This window comes from Pan troglodytes, chromosome 3 (genome assembly GCF_028858775.2).
Source record: "Pan troglodytes isolate AG18354 chromosome 3, NHGRI_mPanTro3-v2.0_pri, whole genome shotgun sequence".
Classification (NCBI taxonomy): Eukaryota; Metazoa; Chordata; class Mammalia; order Primates; family Hominidae; genus Pan; species Pan troglodytes.
The window spans coordinates 8,346,142-8,368,163 of NC_072401.2; the positions used below are offsets into that span (position 1 = coordinate 8,346,142).

Below are 22,022 nucleotides of genomic sequence, written 5' to 3' on the forward strand. Positions count from 1 at the left end.
GCCTCACCTCCCAAGTAGCAGGGATTACAGGCATGCACCACCATGCCAGGCTAATTTTGGTATTTTTAGTAGAGATGGGGTTTTGCCATGTTGGCCAGGCTGGTCTCAAACTCCTGACCTCACGTGATCCACCTGCCTTGGCCTCCCAAAGTGCTGGGATTACAGGCATGAGCCACTGTGCCTGGCCGGTCATGAATTCACTTTAAACTGCGCACAGCTTCCCTCCCCTGAGGGAATCGATCCACAGAAGGTCCCTGCCCGATGTCAAGTGTCGTGTGTCATCTCCCTGAAACAGCCTCAAAGCCCCATGGGCTATATGGCCTTGAGTCCCATTTTCCAGGGGAGACAGACTCTGAGAAAGGAAGCTCCCCACGATGTAGCTGGAAGCCAGGGGCTGTGGTTTGCACTGGGTCTGCCTCCTGGGAGGGTTGCAGGTCCCAGGAAGAAATCACTTTTTCTCAGACCAGACAAACTAGAGCCAGGAAAGCATGAGGCAGGACAGCTCCTGCCCGCGTACTGGAGATAAAGACTGTCTCGAGGACTTTCCACTATAACCTCACCAGAAATTCCTTCTCAAGGACCGCAGCAACCGAGATCAGATGCTCTCCACAGAACACCTGCCCAGTGTTGGCGTCTCTACCAATGAACGGACGCCAGCTCCAGCCTCGAGCCTCTGCCGCCGATGAACTCTGTTTCTAGGCAGCTTATGTGAAATGCTTTTGCTAAGAAGAGCTTCCCTTTACCCTCTCCTCTTCGGGTGCATATATGGCTTGCCACAGCCATGCATCTCGGATTAGAATCCTCTTTTCTAATTCCTCAGTACTTTCAACATATTTGGAGATACTTCTCTCCGGTTTTTTAGGTCAACACTCCTAAAAGTAACTGGGTTTAATACCATGAGTGACCCTAGATGGTGTGTGGAAACACAAAAATGTCCACACTTACTCCTGACCTGTTAAACTTCCTCAACGTTCAGCCCTTGAGTAGATGACACGCTGGTGGGTGGGAGGCCTCCTGCGCCGCCTCCTCCCAGGCCCTCATACAACTAGCCCTGCTTCATGTCCATTCCTGACTGTCCAGGGAGGTGCTCTACTCTTGCCTGTCTTGTGTTCCTAATTCCCTTTTTATTTATTATTATTATTATCATTATCATTATTATTTTTTCAGAGAGAGTCTCACTCTGTCACCCAGGCAGTGGCGCAATCCCGGCTCACTGCAACTTCCGCCTCCTGGGTTCAAGCCATCCTCCCGCCTCAGCCTCCTGAGTAGCTGGGACTACAGGCGCACATTGCCACACCTGGCTATTTTTTTTTGTATTTTAGTAGAGATGGGGTTTCACTGTGTTGCCCAGGCTGGTCTCGAACTCCTGAGCTCAGGCAATCCACCTGCCTGTGCTTCCCAAAGTGCTAGGATTACAGGTGTGAGCCACCACACCTGGCTTACAGCAAAATTTTGGAATGACAAAAGAATTTTGGTCATTGCTTAGGGTTTAATCAAATAGGAATTAACTTGCCTTTGGATAGGAGAATCATATATAGCCAGATTTTTAAAAATACACAAAGATGGCCAGGTGCAGTGGCTCACCCCTATAATCCTAGCACTTTGGGAGGCTGAAGCGGGTGGATCACAAGGTCAAAAGATTGAGATCATCCTGGCCAACATGGTGAAACCCCACCTTTACTAAAAATACAAAAAAATTAGCTGGCACGATGGTTTGCTCCTGTAGTCCCAGGTACTTGGGAAGCTGAGGCAGGAGAATTGCTTGAAGCCAAGAGGCGGAGGTTGCAGTAAGCCAAGATCGCACCACTGCACTCCAGCCTGGTGACAGAGCGAGACTCCGTCTCAAACAAAAAAAAAAAAAAAAAAAAAAAAGCACAAAGACGATCTCTGGAGACAGTAAAATCTAATCTCTCCACTGGATGGTTCAGGTAAAGGACTGAGGTCGAAACTCTTTGTCTTAGATCTGGGTCTGTTGGATGACAACGAACAATTTCATAACCCGGTTTGCTCTCTTCCCCTTTCTAAGGGGCAGACCCCCTCCTGTCCTGCACATGTTAATCACACATTTTAAGGCACCAATCTGAGACAAAATGGGGGGTTAAAAAAAGGCCAAGGTAGTCAATCCCAATCTTGTAGCCCCACCAGCACAGAATACACAGCCCTCCAGGGAGGCTGTTCAGGCCGGGTGCCATGATGGAAAGCCAGTCACTTACTGTGGCTGCTCCTTCTTTCGGCCAGGCCTCAGTTTCCCCACTTGTAACCCAAGGGAACTGGTCTGGACAATTTCTAAGGGCCCTAGAGTGTATCTAGCCCATCCCGCTCTGATCCCTCTTGGAGGTTCATGCTCTATGCTTCTCTGCTGGAAAGGCAATGGTAGAAGTCATCATTTCTGGAAACTCAAGACATTTCATTCACTTTTTTCCTTCTTGGAAAGAGGAAAAAAATGCACAAGGTACAGGACCTATTGCCATGATGGAGAAAGTATTTTAAAAGTTTGTATAACCTGATCACTGATTTGTCGGCAAGTCACAGGAAACACACTTTTTATGAGATTCCATCTAAAAGTGTCCATCCAGTTGTCAATGTGGGATGTGGCTGTTTGCTTTAGGTACATCTGGACAAGAACGTTTAATACGGAAATGCCTTTTCCCATCGCTAGTGACTTGATACAATTCCCATCATGTGCACAGCACTTTACAGTTCAGAATGCACTTCCCTATTCGATATCCCATGAAGTTCCCATGGTCAGCCTGTGGAAAGGGCGGGGTGGAGGGGATCGGTCCTGTTTTGCAGATGAGTAAACCGAGGCTCAGGATGGTGAAGCAACCTGCTGTCAATCACCCAGAAATCCCAGGAGGAAAGAGAGGGGAGACCATGTGGCCCCGATTCCTGCTCCATGGCCCACGCAAGCTGCTCCCTGTGCACCTCCCAGGCAGGTTCACGTGGAGCAGAGCTGGGCGTCAGCCCCTATTTGCTTATGCAAGAAATCTCCGTAACGGAAGGCAAGGTCACCCATCCCATCATCAGAAATTCTCAAAACTCAAGACTAAAGTCTCCCTGAGGAATAAACGACCGATTCAAGTTTGTTCTATATTCCAAAGATCGGGCCTGGATCAGATTGTGGTTCTAGAAGCCTCTGTCCCTCACCATCTTGGCTAAAGTCTCTCTGGCTGCATAACTGAAGGCGCCACCACCAGGCTCTTGGCTATAAACCCCCATCCCAAGCCCTGGCTGATGTGCATTAGCCTCGGCGTCGTAACACACAGAAGTTCCTTACTCAGACATACCCCTCATCGTAATTTATCAGAACAGGACTCTCGGGAGGCTGCTAGTGAATTTGCATTTAATAGTCAGACTGCTAAGGGCCTTGGTGGTGCCTTCACTGCATTTATCAGAACACAACAAAAGGATGCATTCAGAAGCAGATGGGTATTGACAGGCATGCGGGGCAAACCACAGCAGCGGGAGGAATCCAACCGTACCATGCTGTCTGTAGATAGGGGGTTTCCTATAGATGTTATCTTTTACGCCAGTGTCTGGGGAAGAAGAAAGAAAAAAAAGGAGAGAACAGGAGGGTAAGCAGCAAGTTGTGATGGTTTCTGTTCTACAGCTTTTTGTAAGCAACAAGCACTCACCCAGATTTAGAATCATCAGGCAGGAACTGGCACTCAGCGAGCAACAGACACCCGGGCCCCAGATCAAGCCTCCCTGACTCCAGATGCCACCCTCATCTGCAGGAGATGGGGCAGCAGCCAGGAACCTTGTGGCCCCCCGGGAAGTGTAGCCAGCTCAGACAGCCGTTTTCCTTCACCCCATTCCCAGGAGGACAGGTGTATCTCCCTGCCGTTTGTGGGAATTTGGAAGAAACTCAAACACACATCGGTTTGGGGTTGTGAAAACCCGTCTGATGGTTTTAAAGAATCTCAGCGCCTGGGGAGCAGTGGAGGAGCCTGGAGTGTCGTCTGGCGCCTGCTGAGTCAAGGCAAGCTGACAGTTTGGGTGTGGCCAGTTTCGGTGTGGACAGTTTCAGTGTGGACAGTTTCAGTGTAAGGTAGCCCAGCCAGCGTGTCCCGGAGCCTACCTGGGACGTGGAAGTGGCGAGGTGCCTGCTGGTAGGTGGAGGGGGGCGGCTTGCTGTCAGAGAGCACGGAGAGGCTGGGGGTGCTCCGGCCACTTTCACTGCCTCCAGACGGAAGGGCAAAGGCAGCAGATAGAAGGGGAAACGGGAAAGCAAAGTAGAATATTTCAAGCATGAAAAGCTTATTTGCAGCGAGCCCCATCTCTCCTGTCTGGTGGGGCAGCCCAGATCCCCTGCCCAGGGGAAGGAGTATGGGCCTCATCCACGTTCCCAGACTGTGTCCAAGGACTTGCTAATCCAACCCTGAGTTGAAGTCTGTCCAGAGTCCCAAGGCAGAGGAGCGACATTGCTGAGGGCAGAGGGCTGGGAGGTGAACTAAGAACACCTTAGGGGGCTCACTCCATCTGCGCCTCTGCATCCTGGCTGGTGTTTGAATCCAACCAACTGCAAATTCGCCGAAACAAAGGCCCCTCTTCCTAATTATCCTTGTATATAAACATGCTGTTTTCCTTGAGAATCTAAAAATTAGCTGCTCAGAATAGGATTAAAGCACTAAAATGATCAAAATTGTCCTTTAAAAGCCATTGAGTAAAATTTTGCCAGCTGCAGAAGATAAGAAAAGAATAGTATCCATCCATTACCACATTCTTTTTTTTTTGGGACAGGGTCTCACTCTGTCACCCAGGCTGGAATGCAGTGGCACAATCACGGCTCTGCAGGGTGCAGACTCCACCTTCTGGGCTCAAGCCATCCTCCCACCTCGGCCTCCCAAGTCGCTGGGACCACAGGTGTGCACCACCACGCCTGGCTAATTTTTTTAATTTTGTAAAGATGGGGTTTTGCCATGTTGCCCTGGCTGGTCTTGAACTCCTGGGCTCAAGCAATCTGCCCACCTCTACCTCCCAAGGTGCTGGGATTACAGGCATGAGCCGTCGCACCCTGGCCACATTCTTAAATACAACTGTTTTTTGGCAGATTAAATGGAAAGCATCCTCTGACCCTGCTTCAATTGCTGAGCTCACCTGGAACTATAATTCTGTTTTGCGAACAAGGTTGGATTATCAAGTCACGCATCCAGAGGGCCGAGGTGACCTGGGTGACGCCCCTCCCCCCACACCTGTTTAGGGAATGAGGTGACAGACAGATGCAGGGTATTGAATGCTTGTGATGAGAGAAGGTGTACGCCCGCTGCAGAAGACACTCCCAAGGCCCCGTTCCTCCCGCCTGCCAGCCCCAGGAAGCCCCCTCAGCACTAGGCAATGGGCTGCAAGGGGAAAGGCGCTCTTCACCTGAGAACGTTCCCTCAAGCTGCACAGCCTTTCAGAGCAGCAGGACCCTGCGGTGACATCGAAATGAAACAGAAATAGAACTTCTGCGGTGGGTGAGTGATGTGCTGGGCCTGAAGGTGGACTGGCCAGGGACCCCACAGTGGACTCGTGAGGAGGGCTCGACAGACACTGGCCCAGAGGGGGCTCTTGCCTGGTGGTGGGCTGCATGCAGCGGGAGGTCACCTAGGAGCAGGGTGGTCCCAGCCAGGCTGATGCCATAGAAGAGACTGCAGGCTCTAACTTTGAGCATTTTCTCATGCTTGGGCATGGGTGCTGATTTTGCCTGTCAATGCTGATGGAGCGTCAGATAACTGCCCTTCCCTTAGCAACCTCCCTCCAGAACAGCATGGAACCTTCTAGAGCCTCAGTTGGCTCTACAGGTGCCCTTGCTGGCCGTGGCACCCTTGCTGGTCAGGTCACGCTCGTCAGGATGCTCCACAGTGGACTCCTGCACCTCCTGGTGGCAGCAGGGGCCTCACAGCAGGGAGACTGGACTCACGTGCTCGGAAAGGACACCGCGGATCCCTCCTACAGACTATGGCTGTGCTAGACCCATCCCCAGTGGCAGCAAAACAGGGCAGGTTTTAAAAACTGCACCCACACGAACTCTGAACAGAGGAAGACGGTTTGCTTCAGGCACCATCTCTAAGCTGTGTGTGCTCTTGGCACAGCTCATGGACCTGGGAGGCCAGGAAGGGCTGGTTTCTTCCTATCTGGAATCATGGCCCCTGATCTGCCTCAGCCCCGACTCAGTGGGCCGAGGATCTAACACATCACAGTGTACCTGTCCCTCCCCGGTTCCCAGCCACAGGGCAGCATACCCTGAAGTTTCAAACCAGAGTCTGTGGACACATGTGCACGTCTATTTGAGGAGGGTCCGGAGACTCATCAGCTTTCATCAGATACTTGGAGAGGCCTGAGGCTGCAGGGAAGCTGGGGACACAGCCATGTTGGCCCACCTCACTCTGGCCCCCCAGGGCCCTCTAACACCAGCCCGAGTCCTGCCACCTCGGTCCCTCCCTCCCAGCACCCCGCCCCTTGACGAGTGTCCTCTCCAGGGCTTCCCACCTGTCTGGACCCTTCCTGGGTCCAGGTTCAGGCTGTGCCTCCTCTGCTCAGCCTTCTGGGAGGACTTGGTCTGTGAGGACCTCTCCCTCCTCTGCACTCATGCCTGCCTGCTGCCTGTGAGGCTTCGATGGAACAGAATGCATTGCCAGCTCCCACCTGGAGCACTGTGCTGCTAGGTTCACATCCCAGGGGGCTTCTGATATGCTACAGACGGGGACGCTTCAGCATCCTTTAACCTGGGATGCTGCCTGCTAGGAGAGGAGCAGCTTCAGCCCTTCCGAAAAGTCTTCCTTCTCCTCCTCTTCCTGCCCCACTTTTTCCTCTTCCTCCTCCTCCTCCTCTCCTCTTCCATTTTTAAAAATTTCAGTAAATGTTTCATTAGGAACAGCTTCAGGTAGTCCAGGGGGCTCCCGCACCCTCCCGGCCCGCGTCCCTGCCGTCCCCTCTCCCATCACTAGGGTGCCCACAGATTGGTGCCACCTGCACGCCGCATGGGATTCGGGTTTCCCCGGGTGTCACCTGATGTTCCTCCGCTCCAGGATCCCACCCAGGAAACATGACGTTCTGTCGGCACGTCTCCCAAGGCTCCTCTCGGCTGTGACCTTTTGCAGACGTTCCTTGTGTCTGAGGACTCTGGCAGTTTTAAGGAGGGCTGCTGAGGGTTTTTGCCTGATGTTTTCTCATGGAGATACTGGGCTTATGGGGTTGAGAAGGAAGCCCATGAGGTGAAGTGTCCTCACCACATCCTATCAAGGGCACCTGCTGTCAGCAGAGCAGATCACTGGCCGTGGCGGCCTTGCTGACCGGGTCATGCTCGTCAGCCATGGTGGCCCGCTCCATGGTGGACTTGCTCCTTCTCTCCCCTCCCACATGGCGCTCTCAGGAAGGAGCCACTCTGTGTAGCCCACACTTGTCCACATGTCAGGAGTGGGAGTTACGACCCCCTCCTGGAGGACGAGGCATCTACTCGCGTTATTTGGAATTCCTCTGTGTGGGAGATCTCGCTTTCTCTTCATTTATTTGTTTACTCAACATTTATGTAGATCCTTGTGGACTGACGGCTCTTGCTATTATACTCTAGTTTACAATCCAGTGCCACATCCTTCATCGTGGTGCTCCCAGTGGCCCAGTGTGTGCCTGGTGCTGGCTCAGCTGGCTCCTGTGGAGCCTCCTCCAGGTGACACCGCAGAGAGGCCAGCTGGCGGCCACGGGCAGGCCAGGTAGGATGATGCCCATGCTACAATGTACAGCCACATCCTGGGTCCTCAACCACAATCACCCTGAGGACGATGCTTCAGTTATGAGGCCCTTTTGCAGCTGAGGGAATGGCCGCTCAGCAAGATGAAGAGGCGCTGCCGGGGTCTGGGCAGTGGAGGGTGCGGGCCTGGACCTGAGGCTCCATCCCAGGGCCCCTCCCGTCTTCCTTCTCAGGCCAGGGGTTCAGAGTGGGCCCACCGCTCAGCACATGGAGGCTGCCTGGCCAGCAGCTTCAGCAGCACCGACTCCCCTCCCAGCCTGCATTTCCTGCCCCCGCTGTCGGCTCCTCCACAGGGGACACGCCAGGGACTGAAATTTACACAAAAGTGCCCATGGCTGTGGCCAGCACCTCTCCGGAAGCTGGGTCTTGGTGGGAAGGTGTGCCGGGGGTGAGGCCCTGCCAGCATTCGGTGGGGGGTGGGGCCAGGCCTTGCCTTGGGGAGCCACCCCCGTACAGTGCCGTCCGGAGGGAAATGTCCACTGAGAGGGGCCAGAGATGCCAGAGGAGCCCGTGGAGCAAACAGGAAGGGCTTTTGCAGAGGGCAGGCGACGCTGCCTGGTGTCCAGCTGACCCCTGGGGGCTGCCACCAAGAGGTCCTAGGCTGGGACACACTGGAGCCCATGGCTGCAGAGGAGGACAGGCACCTTTGTGTGGCCTCCGAGGTCGACCCAGGACCTGAGGGTGAACACAATTTGTGAACGGGACCCCGGGTAGAAGCCTGACCTTGGGCTCTGCCAGAAGGAGCTTTGGGATCTTGGCCATTGGCTTCTCTTCTGAGCCTCAGTTCCCTCAGGAGTACATTCTGGAAAGAGGCTGGGTGTTCCCAAGGTCACGGACAGCCAGGGGAGTCTAGTAGGGGCAGAGCATGGGTGCCAGGCTCCCCCACGCCAGACACCAGAGAGGTGGCCAGGTGGCTTTGTGTGATTTCTTTTTTCTGTTTTTTTGAGATGTAGTCTCGCTTTGTTGCCCAGGCTGGATGGAGTGCAGTGGCTCAGTCTCAGCTCACTGCAACCTCCGCCTCCTGGGTTCAAGCAATCCTCCCACCTCAGCCTCCCTAATAGCTGGGACCACAGGTGCGCCACCATGTCCGGCTAATTTTTTTATTTTTAGTAGAGACGTGGTTTCACCATGTTGGCCAGGCTGGTCTCGAACTCCTGACCTCAGGTGATCCGCCCACCTTGGCCTCCCAAAGTGCTGGGATTACAGGGGTGAGCCACCACGCCTGGCCTTGTGTGATTTCTGAACGAAGGGCCCTGGCAGGCAATGTGGCCGGGGGAACCAGGGCAGAGATGGGCATCAAAGAGGCAAAAACCTGGCCCCACCCAGGGGAGGTCTCAAAGGGAGGGTGCCTCCTGGCCCCGGGAGATGCCCTTGGAGGGGCTGTGGCATAGACAGCTTCGGAGCCACATTGTGGTGGGGGGTGGTGGGTAGGTGGGTAGCTTCCAAACTGGTGGTGGGTAGGTGGGTAGGTGGGCAGCCTCCTCTTCTACAAGGCATGGAAGGAAGGGGAGAGGGCTGCCAGTCCTTGGGCTCTCTCCTTGGCTGTCTCGGGAGCTGAGGAGGGGGCTGCTCCCCAGGGGGCCTGTCCTGGGCCTTCTTCACCCTGAAGTGGTAAGAATTAGACGGTGGACACTCAGGACGGGGCAGAGGAGGGGAGGGTCGCCAGGGCTGGCTCTGGCTCTAGGACCCACAGAGGGCTGCTCACAGGGGCTGCCTGGGGAGCGGGGTGAGCCTGCCCTTGGCTCTGGACACGTCCCTCTCAGGGACTCACAGTTGGGACAGCCACACCAGAAGGAGGGCTGAAGGTGGGAGGAGAGCCGGGTGTCCAGGGCCTCCTGGCATGGAGCAACAGGAGAAGCGGCATCTCCTTGGGTGCCCCACCGTGACTCACCCAAATGGTTGATTCACTCTGGGTTTCAGGACCGCCCCCTGCCACACGACTGCCGTGGACCACACACAGCAAAGCCCCTGCTGGCCATGCTTCTGTTCTGGGGAGGGGCCCTTTCTGGCTTTGCTTGTTTGTTTGTTGTTGTCTGAGACAGGGTCTTACTCTGTTGTCCAGGCTGGAGTGCAGTGGCACAATCGTAGCTCACTGCAGCTTCAAACTGCCGGCCGAAGCAATCCTCCTGCCTCAGCCTTCCGAGGAGTTGGGATTACAGGCATGCACCACCGTGCCCGGCTTTTTTTTTTTTTTTTTCAGACAAAGGTTCTCACTAGGTTTCCCAGGCTGGTCTTAAACTCTTGGCCTCAAGTGATTCTCCTGCTTGGGCTTCCCAAAGCAGTGGGATTACAGGTATGAGCCATTGCACCCAGGTGAAGACTTTGCTTCTTCTCAAAGGAGTCAGATCATCCCAAAGCTGTAGGGACAGGCCCTCAGAAAAATGAGGACGGCCATGTCCATCAATGGCCAGGAACTCTCAGTAGGCCACGGGGCCTGCCCAAAGCAATGATGATGAGGTACACGGAGAGGTGTGCAGGTCTGAATGAACCCCGTTTGGTGACCATCCAATGACGGAGAGTCCAGCTGCCTGCCCCACCTTCTCGCTCCCTGTGGCCTGGGAGGCTTTTCCAGAGACATTCCCATTCAGCAGCTGCTCAGGATGGGGAATTATTGCATCGCTTGGGGAATTGGCAAGAACATCATTGCTGCCTCCTCTAATGTTCTGAGTGTCTTTCTGTGGTGCACCAGTCAGCTGGGCTGTGTCACAAAATACCACAGCCTGCGTGGCTTAAACAACAGGCATATTTCCCCTCATAGCGCTGGAGGCTGCACATCTCTGAGCCAGGTCTGGCAGGGTGTGGCTTCTCCTGAGACTGTTTTTCCTGGCTTGCAGACATCGCTGTGTCTGCAGTGGCCTTTTACCTGAGTGTGTGTGTCTGCAGTGGCCTTTTACCTGAGTGTGTGTGTCTGCAGTGGCCTTTTACCTGAGTGTGTGTGTGTCTGCAGTGGCCTTTTACCTGAGTGTGTGTGTCTGCAGTGGCCTTTTACCTGAGTGTGTGTGTCTGCAGTGGCCTTTTACCTGAGTGTGTGTCTGCAGTGGCCTTTTATCTGAGTGTGCGTGTCTGCAGTGGCCTTTTACCTGAGTGTGTGTGTCTGCAGTGCCCTTTTACCTGAGTGTGTGTGTCTGCAGTGGCCTTTTATCTGAGTGTGTGTCTGCAGTGGCCTTTTACCTGAGTGTGTGTGTGTCTGCAGTGGCCTTTTACCTGAGTGTGTGTGTCTGCAGTGGCCTTTTACCTGAGTGTGTGTGGAGAGGGAGCGAGCTTTGGCGTCTCTTCTCTTCTTATAAAGACGTCAGTACTATGGGACCCGGGCCCACCCTGAGGACCTCAGCTAACTGATCACCTCTTTAAAGGCCCCCTCTACAGATACAGTCACATCAGGGATTAGGGCTCTATGAATGTGGGGGATGCATTTTTCAGTCCACAGCATACAGGAAAACATGAGCGTGGCCGTTTCCCTGCGTGACCTGCATGTGGGTGCCCGTGCAGGGATGTGGATGGCTCATCCACTCCTGGAAGAGCCGAGAGTTGGAGCCACACTGGGTGTGAACCCTGCCCTGGGCCCCAGGAGCTCTGGGGCTGTGGAAGAGTCAGGGCCCTCCGTACAGCATAGCTTCTGCTCCTGAACACAAACCCTGAGAGCACCTGTGCCCCCCGGCTGACGCATGAAATCAGAGGTGGTGACTTGGGTAGGGGTTCTGAGGACAAAGCCTGTGGGCGGGTGTGCAGGAACCCTGGTCCCCTCTTCCTGTAGCTTTCCAAGCCCTCTCTCCCTTCTGTTCCTTTATGTAACAAGGTACCTAAGTTTTCCTTCCAGAAACATTGGCACACGGACACACGGAGCCAGACACACAAGACACACACAGAGAGGGACACAGGGCATGAAACAGGGGCTCCGGTGAAGCCATGCGGCAGACATGGACAGCGAGCACACAGACGCCGGGCGTGTACACCCATGAGCACCCACAGCCCACATCACTGCGTGCCTTACCTCGGAAGTAGGGGATGTAATGATGTCTGAACACGGATGTAGGGCTTGGGTGTTGGGACAGGGAGAGGCAGCTACTGGTACCCACACTCACAGTACCAGCTACGGGGTAACAGAGAGCAAGTCAGAGTCAACCTGGGCTGGCTGGTGCAAAGCCACACATATTCCTCATCCCCACTCTGCTACGAACACTGTTGCTTCCTCTCTTGAGGAATGCACAACTTTTTGCACCTGAAGGTGGTCACCAAACATGCTTTAGACCACTCTCCTCCAGGAGCGAGGAAACCGGACCTCAGAGGACCAGGCAGAGGCCCAGGGTGCTGCATAGGAGCCTTGGGCTGGGGTTCCCCAGGGGGGGTTAGGCCCCTAGCCAGGCCTGTCGCTTAGCATTTGGGGTCTCCTGGGGATCAAGGACTCAGCTGGAGAGCAGTTCAGGGAGTGGTCTGCCACCAGACATCGTCACCGGACTTGTCCGGTGAGATGCAAGCTTGGCTCTTGGGTTAGCCTGGGCCAAGCGCAGTCAACAAGCCCAGGCTGTCCTTGTGCTATGGGGATTGAGCCAGCAAAGGGCCCTTAGGACGAGGAGCTCAATAAAGTTGACTGCCCTTAGCTCACCTGCTCACCTGCTCACTCACTCACTCATTTATTCACTCATTCATTCACTCACTCACTCATTCACTCACTCACTTACTCACTCACTCAATCACTCATTCACTCACTCTCTCATTCCCTTATTTGCTCATTCATTCAATCACTCATTTACTCGCTGACTCATTCATTAATTCATTCACTCACCAATTCACTCATTCACTTGCTGACTCATTCAATCACTCATTCACTCACTCACTCATTCCCTTACTTGCTCACTCATTCAATCACCCATTCACTCACTGACCTATTCACTTGTTCACTCACTCATTCATTCACTTGCTCACTCATTCCTTCACTCACTAATTCACTCATTCATGCACTCACTCACTCATTCACTCATTCACTCTCTCATTCACTCATGCACTCACTCCTTTACCCACTTTCTCAACATTTATTGAGCAGAATGTACCAGGCACATTGCAAGGAGTCAATGGAAATAACTTTGCAAATGAATGAGTTTTGATTTTTCCACAAAGGCTGCAAAAATAAGAGCCATAGTCCATGGATGTATAAATGGAGGCATGCAGCAGCTGGCCAGGAAGGAAGCAGCTTGGAAAAATCCCTCGAAAGGCAGTGTCCGTGTGGAGCGTCCCTGCTGTGGCTTTGACACGCTCAGGGGGTCGAGGAGTTTCACAGCTACAGGGATTGATACACAGCTGGGCGCCAGGCAGGGGACAAGGTGACACGTGTGGAAAGGACCTGCCTCAGGGCTCTCTCCTGACTGGCGGGGACCTCTCACCCATTCTCCCGTGAGGACAGCTGTCACTGGGTGATCAACCTAGCCACAGGTGAAATGTTAATGGGCTTCATTTTTCCACCACTGACTTTGCTTTCCCAGCTCAAGTCTTCCGAGACCCACACGAGCTTGCAGCCGGCCAACGTCTGCTCTCCTGACACATGTGCTGTCTTATCTTCCTGACATCTCTTGCCACCGAATCATTAGCTGGAATCTAAGCGCTCAGCGTGTGCCCCCTAGGCTGTGTGCTCCACGGAGGGCTCCGCTAACCAGCAGGGCAGCCTCTGCAGCTCACCTCACCCCAAGGCATGAGGAGGTCCTTTTCTTTATGCCACTAAATGAACAGGTTCTCAGCCACCCACCCGCTGGCAATCCCACCCATTTCCATCATGTTTCCAGTTGTATAAGAAAAAGTCCACTTATAACCGAAAAAAAAAACTAAAAAAAAAAAAAAGGAAAAGGACAGCATCCTGGGGGCTCAGAGGAACCAGGGGGCCAAGTACCTGGACGGCTGTAGTGCTGTGGTGACCGTGAGGTCGGAGTGTAGCGCCCGAGGCTGACCGACCCAGTGGAGCTTGGGCTGGAGGTCCGGCACTGCTTGTAGGACCGGTCATCCTGATCCCCCTGGGAGGGAAGATGCAGCTTGTGAACATTCGAGCCGGGAGCACTTCCCGCCCCTTGTCCACCCATCCCCCCACACCATTTGGTGTTTGCCCTCCTGACCCAAGTGGATGACTCAACATGGCCCCGTGTGGGAATCTCCTGCACCTGTCAGGGCAGGTCTGAAGAGCCGAGTGGGGCTGGTGTGGTGCAGACACACTCCCCGCTGTGCCTGCTGGATCCTTGCCACAGGGTGTGGTACAGGGACCCACTGGCGGGGATCCCCCATCTTCCCCTCCTGCTGGTGGGGGCTCCAGCTTCATCCTCCAGGTCTCCTCCTGCCTGACCCTCGCCAGCGCCCAGCTCTTAGAACACAGTATGAGAACCACGGAGACTCCCCCAGTCCCTATGGGGGCTTCTCATGTGTGAACTGGGGGCTCTAACGGCCCTGGAGGCACATTTGGAGGTAGAAAGTTACTCCACCCCAGGCCGGGAAGCCCAGTTGAGTCAGACCCACAAGCACCGACATGGCAGACTTCATCCAAGCAGGAGCAGCTGTTTGCAGCAGGCAGAGAGGGAGGCAGGTGGTGTGGGGTGGCGTGGCACCATGGCACGGGGGACAGCAGGCTGCCTGGCCCACCACAGCTTGGCATGCTGTCCCGGGTCATTACATGGCCCAGCCCAGTGTCCTGCTGTGGGGTGGAGGCTGCTGTTTTGCCCTCAAGGCCAGCACAGTGATGAGCAAAGGAATTCCCGGTCTGGGCCCATGGCTCCCCTGGCCTGTCAGAGCACGTCTCCCACCCCAAGGTGTGCTGTCCCTAACGCCTGCCTGGTGCGCCACCTCCATGCGCTCAGGCCAGCCCTCATGCTAGGTTCCTACCTGCGCTTCACCCTGCTCCCTTTGGCGACTGTCTAACCCCAGCCAGGGGCGCACTCTCTCGGGCCGGCTAGTGCCCTGCCTCTCTACCCCGGGCGTCCTCTGCACAGCCCTGTCCACCTTACAGGTGTCCTGGCTCCTTGTTCAGCCTGGACTCGGGGCTTCCAGCTACATGCGGGTTTGGCAGCTCGGTGCAAGTGGCCCCTTGTGTGTTTGGCCGTCACATCCTTGGATCCAAGGGTTTGATGCCCAGCTGCTGCTGGCTCTGCAGGTGGGCCATGTTCTTCCAGCAGAACAGCACCACCAAGGCCCACACTTGCCCTGTTCCTCTACCATCCCCCAGCGCTGTGTCTATGGGGACAGGTTAAGGAGCCAAGCGGAGAAGCCAGGCAAGGGGCTCTGCAGAAGATTCCGGTTCTCCAAAGGGGTCAGGACCTGGGGAGGGCCTCAGCCTCGGACCACTCCTAAGGGCTGGACTGGGAATCCTGGCTGTGTGCAGGGAAGGCAGGAAGCAGGCAAGTCCCAGTAAGGGTGGCCGAGGTCCTGTGACCACCTCTGGACCAGAAGCCTGCAGGCTGTGCATGGCTGTGCAGCCTCCCACTGAGCAAGTGTGCATGATTTTGTGCCCCACTCTGGGGTATAGCCTGAGACAGGGGCTTCTGCAGGGAGACAGGCTCTTCCCAGGAGTGTGCCCTGTGTCAGGCAGACCCTGCACCTCATCTGGAAGGGAAGCTGACATCCCTGCCTCAGGGGTTCCCTGTGCAGGTAAATGAGGAGATGAAAAGATGCCCGGCCCCAGGCCTGGGACATCAAAAGTCACCGGTACATAGGAATCACTGCTCTAGGGATACAGCACCCAGGTACCATGGCCGTCACAGCTCCCATGGGGCAGGTTGTCTGGAGCAGGAGGCTGGAGATCCCAGTGGGTGAGCATAGGCTCTGAGCCGACCGCTGGGCTGAAATCCTCCCGCACCTCATAGTGCGTGACCCTGGAAAGGTTATGTGACTTCCCTGTGCCTCAGTTTCTCTGCGGTAAACTGGGGAAAATCACAGAACTTGCCTCTGGGTGTCGTGGTGGGGGATGAATAAATATACATTTTTTTTTTTTTTTGAGATGGAGTCTCGCTCTGTCACCCAGGCTGCAGTGCAGTGGCGTGATCTCAGCTCACTGCAACCTCCGTCTTCCGGGTTCAAGCGATTCTCCTGCCTCAGCTTCCGAGTAGCTGGGATTACAGGTGTGTGTCACCACACCTGGGTAATTTTTGTATTTTTAGTGGCGATGGGGTTTCACTATGTTTTGGCCAGGCTGGTCTTGAACTCCTGACCTCTGGTGATCCGCCCACCTCGGCCTCCCAAAGTGCTGGGATTACAGGTGTGAGCCACCATGCCCGGCCAATGAAATGTTTACAATGGCATCAAGCACAGAGGAAGAGCTCAGGGCACGGCCACTGCCCAGGCTGTCCATTCCTGGCTACCATGACACCTTTCTGCTGTGGCCACCTGTGCGGCTGCACAGACTGCAGTCTGATTGGCAGCTCTCTGTGTCACTGATTAATTTTGAGAAACAGAAAAAAACAAAACAAAACTAGACCACTAACAGTAAAAGCTCTTTTGTAGAGAGACACGTCCAGTGTTTCTCCACGAGGACTGGGTGCTTCCATACATCCCACGTGGAGGGGCAGGAAGCAGGAAGCGCTCCCAGGCTCAGCCAGGATCCTGAATTTTCCCCTAAAGGAAGCCACGGCCCAGACCACGATCTGCTCAGGGTAGACCCGCGTCCCAGGCGGCCACATCCGCAGGGCTGGCAGACACATCGGGGAGGCATGCAGGTGCGGTGTGATCATAAAAATAACCAGCAGCCAGGAGGGTGCCCCATGTCACAAGGGCCATGGCCCCAGGCCCCATGGTGAAGAGCCACCGAGGAGGCCCTTCCCGGGGGTGCGGCTGGGTGGTTATGTTTATAACCCAGGCAGCAGCGCCACGGCAAGCGGGGACAGGCGAGAGGGTGGTGGTTACCTCGGTCGGCGTTGGCGAGAGCAACTGAGGGGACTGTGGACACAACACACAAAATGGCCGTTAGTGCTGGCGCCAGGCAGAGAGGGAGGAGGGCAGTTCCGTGACTGGCAGGCAACACAGGCGCAAACACCCACACAGAGCCCTGATCCTCCAGATAGGAAAAGAACTCTACCCTGAGAGACACAAGTCAGGGTTCCAGAACCTTCTCTTTGGAGAAACATGGTTAATTCTTCCCAGAGAAAGAGGCCCCCGGGGAAACTGATTTCGTGCCAATGAGCCCAGAGCTTGTCTCTACCTGGCCACCCCCACGTCCCACTGTTCTCCCACAAAGATGTGTTTTCCCAAAAGGAAGACACTGGCTCAGGGCACGGGCAGCAACATCCTGAGGGCCCATCACCTTGGTTTTCTCTGGACAAGAGAGAAAAGGTGCTCAGCAGAGACAGAGGGTGACCAGGAGCCTTTGGGTTGGAGCCGGCTCTGCCGTGGGGGTCCTGGGGCCCTAGACAGCAGGCTGACCCGTCTTCCCAGGCTGGCACCCCCTCCACCACCACCTGCACATATGTTCAGTGAGGAGCATGGAGGTGGGAGGGACCCAGAAAGAGCACAGCCCTTGTGAGGTGAGCAAGCATTGGGAAAGAGAACGCCGTTCCCACAGCAGAGCAGGGAGGCACTCTGTTCACAGGAACCATGGTTATTACAGCGCAATAACTCGACGGCCTCTGGGAGGCTGCCACGGGCCCTGTGAAGCCCTGTGCCATGGGAGGTGGGAAGCTGAAGGCCATGGGTGGAATGATGGAATCAAGGGAGAAACCCTCAGGCTGCTCCCGGCCATCGGCATAGAGGAAGCTCTGTACGGACACACCTGACCCAGGAGCCCAGCCCTGTCCACCTGCCGAGGCAGGCCCCATGGGGTCGCACTTTATGGCTGAGAGAGGAAGCTCACACACAGGTGCCACTGTTTAGCAGAGCGGGGAGGCCAACCCAGGTCTCCCCAGAGGGAGGGGGTGACTCCCGAGCCACAGTCCCTCACTTCCTGCCCCTTCTCTGCCCTCTGGGGACAGGTCCTGGGCTCAGGATCATCCATGGTTCACAGATGTCCTGCCGTTTGAGAGGCGCAGCCCCAGAGAGGCTGAAAGAAACCTCAGTGACAACAGCTAAGGGCCCGTGTCCACTTGGGACTGGAAGCTGTGTCCTGGTCATACCATGAGACCCTGGAGCAGGACAGGGAGAGATACCAGCCCACCCCCACACACATCACCTCTGCATGTGGCCCTTCATGGCCACAGAGCCCTCCCACAGGGACACACGCACTCAAACCAGGAAGGGGTGTGCCCGATGCCCCAAGGCTGCCAGGAGGTGGAGGAGGATCGTGAGGCCAGTCCTCTAGGCTTGAATCGCACGTCCCAGAGAGAGCGCCAGGATGTGCTGAGAAAATAGCCAGCATATCCTGTGGTCTTTGCGGGGAAGAAGGGACTGGATTTGGGTCTTAGCCCTGTGGCTGAGTCGCGAGTCCTCACGGACTCTCTTCCAGCATCTGGTCCAGGTGCAGACCAGATGTTGGACAATAAAGCCAACACACAGCCTGGGCATGTGGTAGGTGGGTACAGGTGGGTGCAGTGGGTGGGTGCAGGTGAGTGCAGGTAGATGGGTGTAGGTAGGTACAGGTAGGTGGGTGTAGGTGGATGCACATGGGTGCAGGTAGGTGGTTGCAGGTGGGTGCAGGGGGGTGTGTGGTAAGTGGGTGCAGGCAAGGTGCAGGTAGGTGGGTGGTAGACAGGTGCAGGTGAGTGCAGGTGGGAGGGTGTGTGGTAGGTAGGTGCTGGTGGGTGGTAGGTGGGTGCAGGTGGGTGTGTGGTAGGTGGGTGCAGGTGGGTGGTAGGTGGGTGCAGGTGGGTGGGTGGTAGGTAGGTGGGTGCAGGTGGGTGGTGGGTGGTAGGTAGGTGCTGGTGGGTGGTAGGTGGGTGCAGGTGGGTGTGTGGTAGGTGGGTACAGGTGGGTGGTAGGTGGGTGCAGGTGGGTGGGTGGTAGGTAGGTGGGTGCAGGTGGGTGGTGGGTGGTAGGTAGGTGCAGGTGGGTGGGTGTGTGGTAGGTGGGTGCAGGTGGGTGGGTGGTAGGTAGGTGGGTGCAGGTGGGTGGTGGGTGGTAGGTGGGTGCAGGTGGGTGGGTGGGTGGTAGGTGGGTGCAGGTGGGTGGTGGGTGGGTGGTAGGTGGGTACAGGTGGGTAGTGGGTGGTAGGTAGGTGGGTGCAGGTGGGTGGGTAGTAGGTAGGTGGGTAGGTGGGTGGTGGGTGCAGGTGGGTGGTGGGTGGTAGGTGGGTGCAGGTGGGTGGTGGGTGGTAGGTGGGTGCAGGTCAGTGGGTGGTAGGTAGGTGGGTGCGGGTGGGTGGTGGGTGGTAGGTAGGTGGGTGCGGGTGGGTAGTGGGTGGTAGGTGGGTGCGGGTGGGTGGTAGGTAGGTGGGTGCGGGTGGGTGGTGGGTGGTAGGTAGGTGGGTGCGGGTGGGTGGTGGGTGGTAGGTAGGTCGGTGCGGGTGGGTGGTGGGTGGTAGGTGGGTACGGGTGGGTGGTGGGTGGTAGGTAGGTGGGTGAGGGTGGGTGGTGGGTGGTAGGTAGGTGGGTGCGGGTGGGTGGTAGGTAGGTCGGTGCGGGTGGGTGGTGGGTGGTAGGTAGGTGGGTGCAGGTGGGTGATGGGTGGTAGGTAGGTGGGTGCAGGTGAGTGGGTGGCAGGTAGGTGGGTGCGGGTGGGTGGTGGGTGGTAGGTAGGTGGGTGCAGGTGAGTGGGTGGTAGGTAGGTGGGTGCGGGTGGGTGGTGGGTGGTAGGTAGGTGGGTGCGGGTGGGTGGTGGGTGGTAGGTAGGTGGGTGCGGGTGGGTGGTGGGTGGTAGGTAGGTGGGTGCGGGTGGGTGGGTGGCAGGTAGGTGGGTGCAGATGGGTGGTTGGTAGGTGGGTGTGGGTCGTGATGCCTTCCCTCAGCTCCCCCCACTGGTCCCTCTCATTGTCAGTGGGGCTTGTCACCCACATCCTCAAATTCTGTGATCCACAGGGGCAGAAGCAAGTCAGGAGGGCACCTGCTGGCCCTGAGCTCTTCTCACCCTCCCTGCACAGCCCTTGAGCTCGGCAGGTGCACCCAGCAGCCATGACTTTCTCCCCCCACACCATCCACATCGAACGCGCTGCCCTGGAGTCTCAGCTCTTGCTTCCCTGGAGGCCCTTGTTGAAGTCTCAAAATGAGAAGGCCCAAGGGAAATGTGTTTCAAAGGACTGAGCTTCCCCACCCCGAGGAGCCCCCCATGCCTGGCGGCACGCATGTCAAGAGCACACACACTCGGGCCAACAGCCTGGCAACGCCTCCTCCTACCCCAGGCAGCTGCGGTCATGTTGAAACCTCAGAACCACAAGAGGAAAAGCAAAAACCAACAATGCATTCCACAGGAAATGGACAGAGCAGCTCTGAATAAGAAACCTCTGAGGAGTAGGAACGCCGTCCACAGGCAGGCCAGGAATTAAATAATCTGTGGTTCAACCAGGTCGGTTACATTGGCTCATGAATTCATGGGGCAGAGGAGCATGGGGCAGAGCCATGGCAGCGAGGGTGGCACGGGCCAAGAGTCTGCTACAGAGGAAATGCATCTCATGCTTTATGAAAATAATCTAATACTTAAGAAAATTAGGAGATTTTCACTGAGTCACTATCATCTTTCCTACAAACCAGCATGCTTCCTACTTTCTACTCCATTTAAGGAGGCATTCCAGGCTCACTCCTTCAGCAATGGCAGCTTTGGGGCCATAGTGCCTTGGGCATTACTGAAATAGGATGTGCACATAGCTATCTGATGGGCGTGAAGAGGCTGAGCGTGTGGGTGAGTGGTGAAGATGGAAGTGGCTCTGGCCCCATGGGACACATGCTAGGGATGACGCCTGTCCTGCAGGGCAGCACTTGGGGGCACAGGTGTCCAGGGCCATGCGGGCAGGGTCCATACCTCGCCGTAGCTCTGCCTGTCCCCTGCAGAGTGGCTGATGTAGGGTGAGTAGGAGATCATGTCGGGGCGGTCGATGTCATAGATGGCCTTACTTTTAGGAAGGGCTGCCAAGTCCCTGTAGTCCAGGATCTCACCACCAAGCTTGGCCTGAGAGGGGAAAGAGAATTGGGGAGGGGACAGTCACCAGATGCACCCCAGAGGGCAGCACCCCCAAAGCCGGATGCATCCCACAGGACAGTGCCCCCAAAGCCAGATGCATCCCACAGGACAGTGCCCCCAAAGCCAGAGGGCAGTGGCTGCTCCAGCAGCCGTGAAGAGGGTGCTGGGGTCACAGCGCTTTGGGCAGAGTCTGAGCTCACCCCCAGCTCCTGGTATAGGTGAAATGGGGACAGGGTCAAAAGCACAGGGAACTCCAGAGCAGGCAGGCTTGGGTCCTGAGGCCCAGCCACAAAAGAGCCAGTAGGCCTTGTGGAAGTGTCTTCTCTAAGCCTCAGTTTCCTTCTGTACAAAATGAGGGAAATGATCACACACGAAGGCTCTGGGGTCAAGGAGGCCATGCCTGTGATGTACCTGGCATGGGGTCTGGCAGGCAGTGAGACTCAGTCCATGGCTTAAACATGTGTACATGCACGCACACGTACAAACACAGACACGCACACATGCAAACACACACACTGCACGCACACAAACACACATATAGGCAAACACACACGCATCCCTTACTATTCATGTGGGATTGGCCCCAGGACCCTCCTCAAATCCCCAAATCCTCAAATGCTCAGGTTGTTAAGTAAAATTATGTGGTTCTTGCCTGTAGCCTGTGCACATCCTCCCATTTGCTTAAAACCATCTCTTGGTGATTTGTAATGCCTAACACAATGCAAATGTTGGGTAAATCGATGTTATACTGTATTATTTAACTTGCATAAATAAAATAGTGTATTATTTTTATATTATTTTATTTGTATTATTTTTTATTGTTGTTTGCTATTTTTATTGTTTTTTAAGAATATTTTCAATCTGAGGTTGGTTGAATCTGCAGATGTGGAATGCATGGATACAAAGGGTGATGATACATACCTACACATACATGTGCACACACACATGCACACATGCACACACACGCACATGCATGCACACACGCGCACACACATGCAGGCACACACGCACACACATACACACACACACATAAGGCACACACATGCACTACACACATGTGCATGTATACCCCCACACAGAGAACATGCCTGTCTGAGACTGTGGAGGTATAGACCCCCCTCACATCCCGGCCCACTCCCACATACTAGCACACATGTGCCCACACCCACACACTGACACATGTTCACACATGCAATCACTCCCCAGGCCCATGGCTCACTCACACACAACCGGCACACCCCCACACACTGGCACACACCTGCACACCCAGATTCACCCACAAACGTGC

General features: G+C 55.5%; 1 protein-coding gene across 19 annotated transcripts in view; it reads right to left on the bottom strand.

Annotated features, from left to right (window-relative positions):
- ABLIM2 (actin binding LIM protein family member 2) overlaps positions 1-22,022 on the bottom strand; it is a 193,398-nt gene that overhangs the window by 49,869 nt on the left and 121,507 nt on the right. For 7 of the 19 annotated variants that reach the window (XR_010156438.1, XR_010156427.1, XR_010156425.1 and 4 more), the window contains 6 exons: positions 20,576-20,722; positions 16,601-16,633; positions 13,611-13,731; positions 11,724-11,822; positions 4,082-4,183; positions 3,483-3,536 (listed from right to left, as the gene is read on the bottom strand). Coding sequence is in view for 2 of the 19 variants with exons in the window: in XM_003310247.6 (XP_003310295.1) it covers positions 3,483-3,536; positions 4,082-4,183; positions 11,724-11,822; positions 13,611-13,731; positions 20,576-20,722 (523 nt within the window). In the remaining 17 variants the exon portion in view is untranslated. The remainder of the gene's footprint in view (positions 1-3,482; positions 3,537-4,081; positions 4,184-11,723; positions 11,823-13,610; positions 13,732-16,600; positions 16,634-20,575; positions 20,723-22,022) is intronic. The other 12 variants (XR_010156436.1, XR_010156435.1, XR_010156434.1 and 9 more) reach the window with 6 other exon arrangements.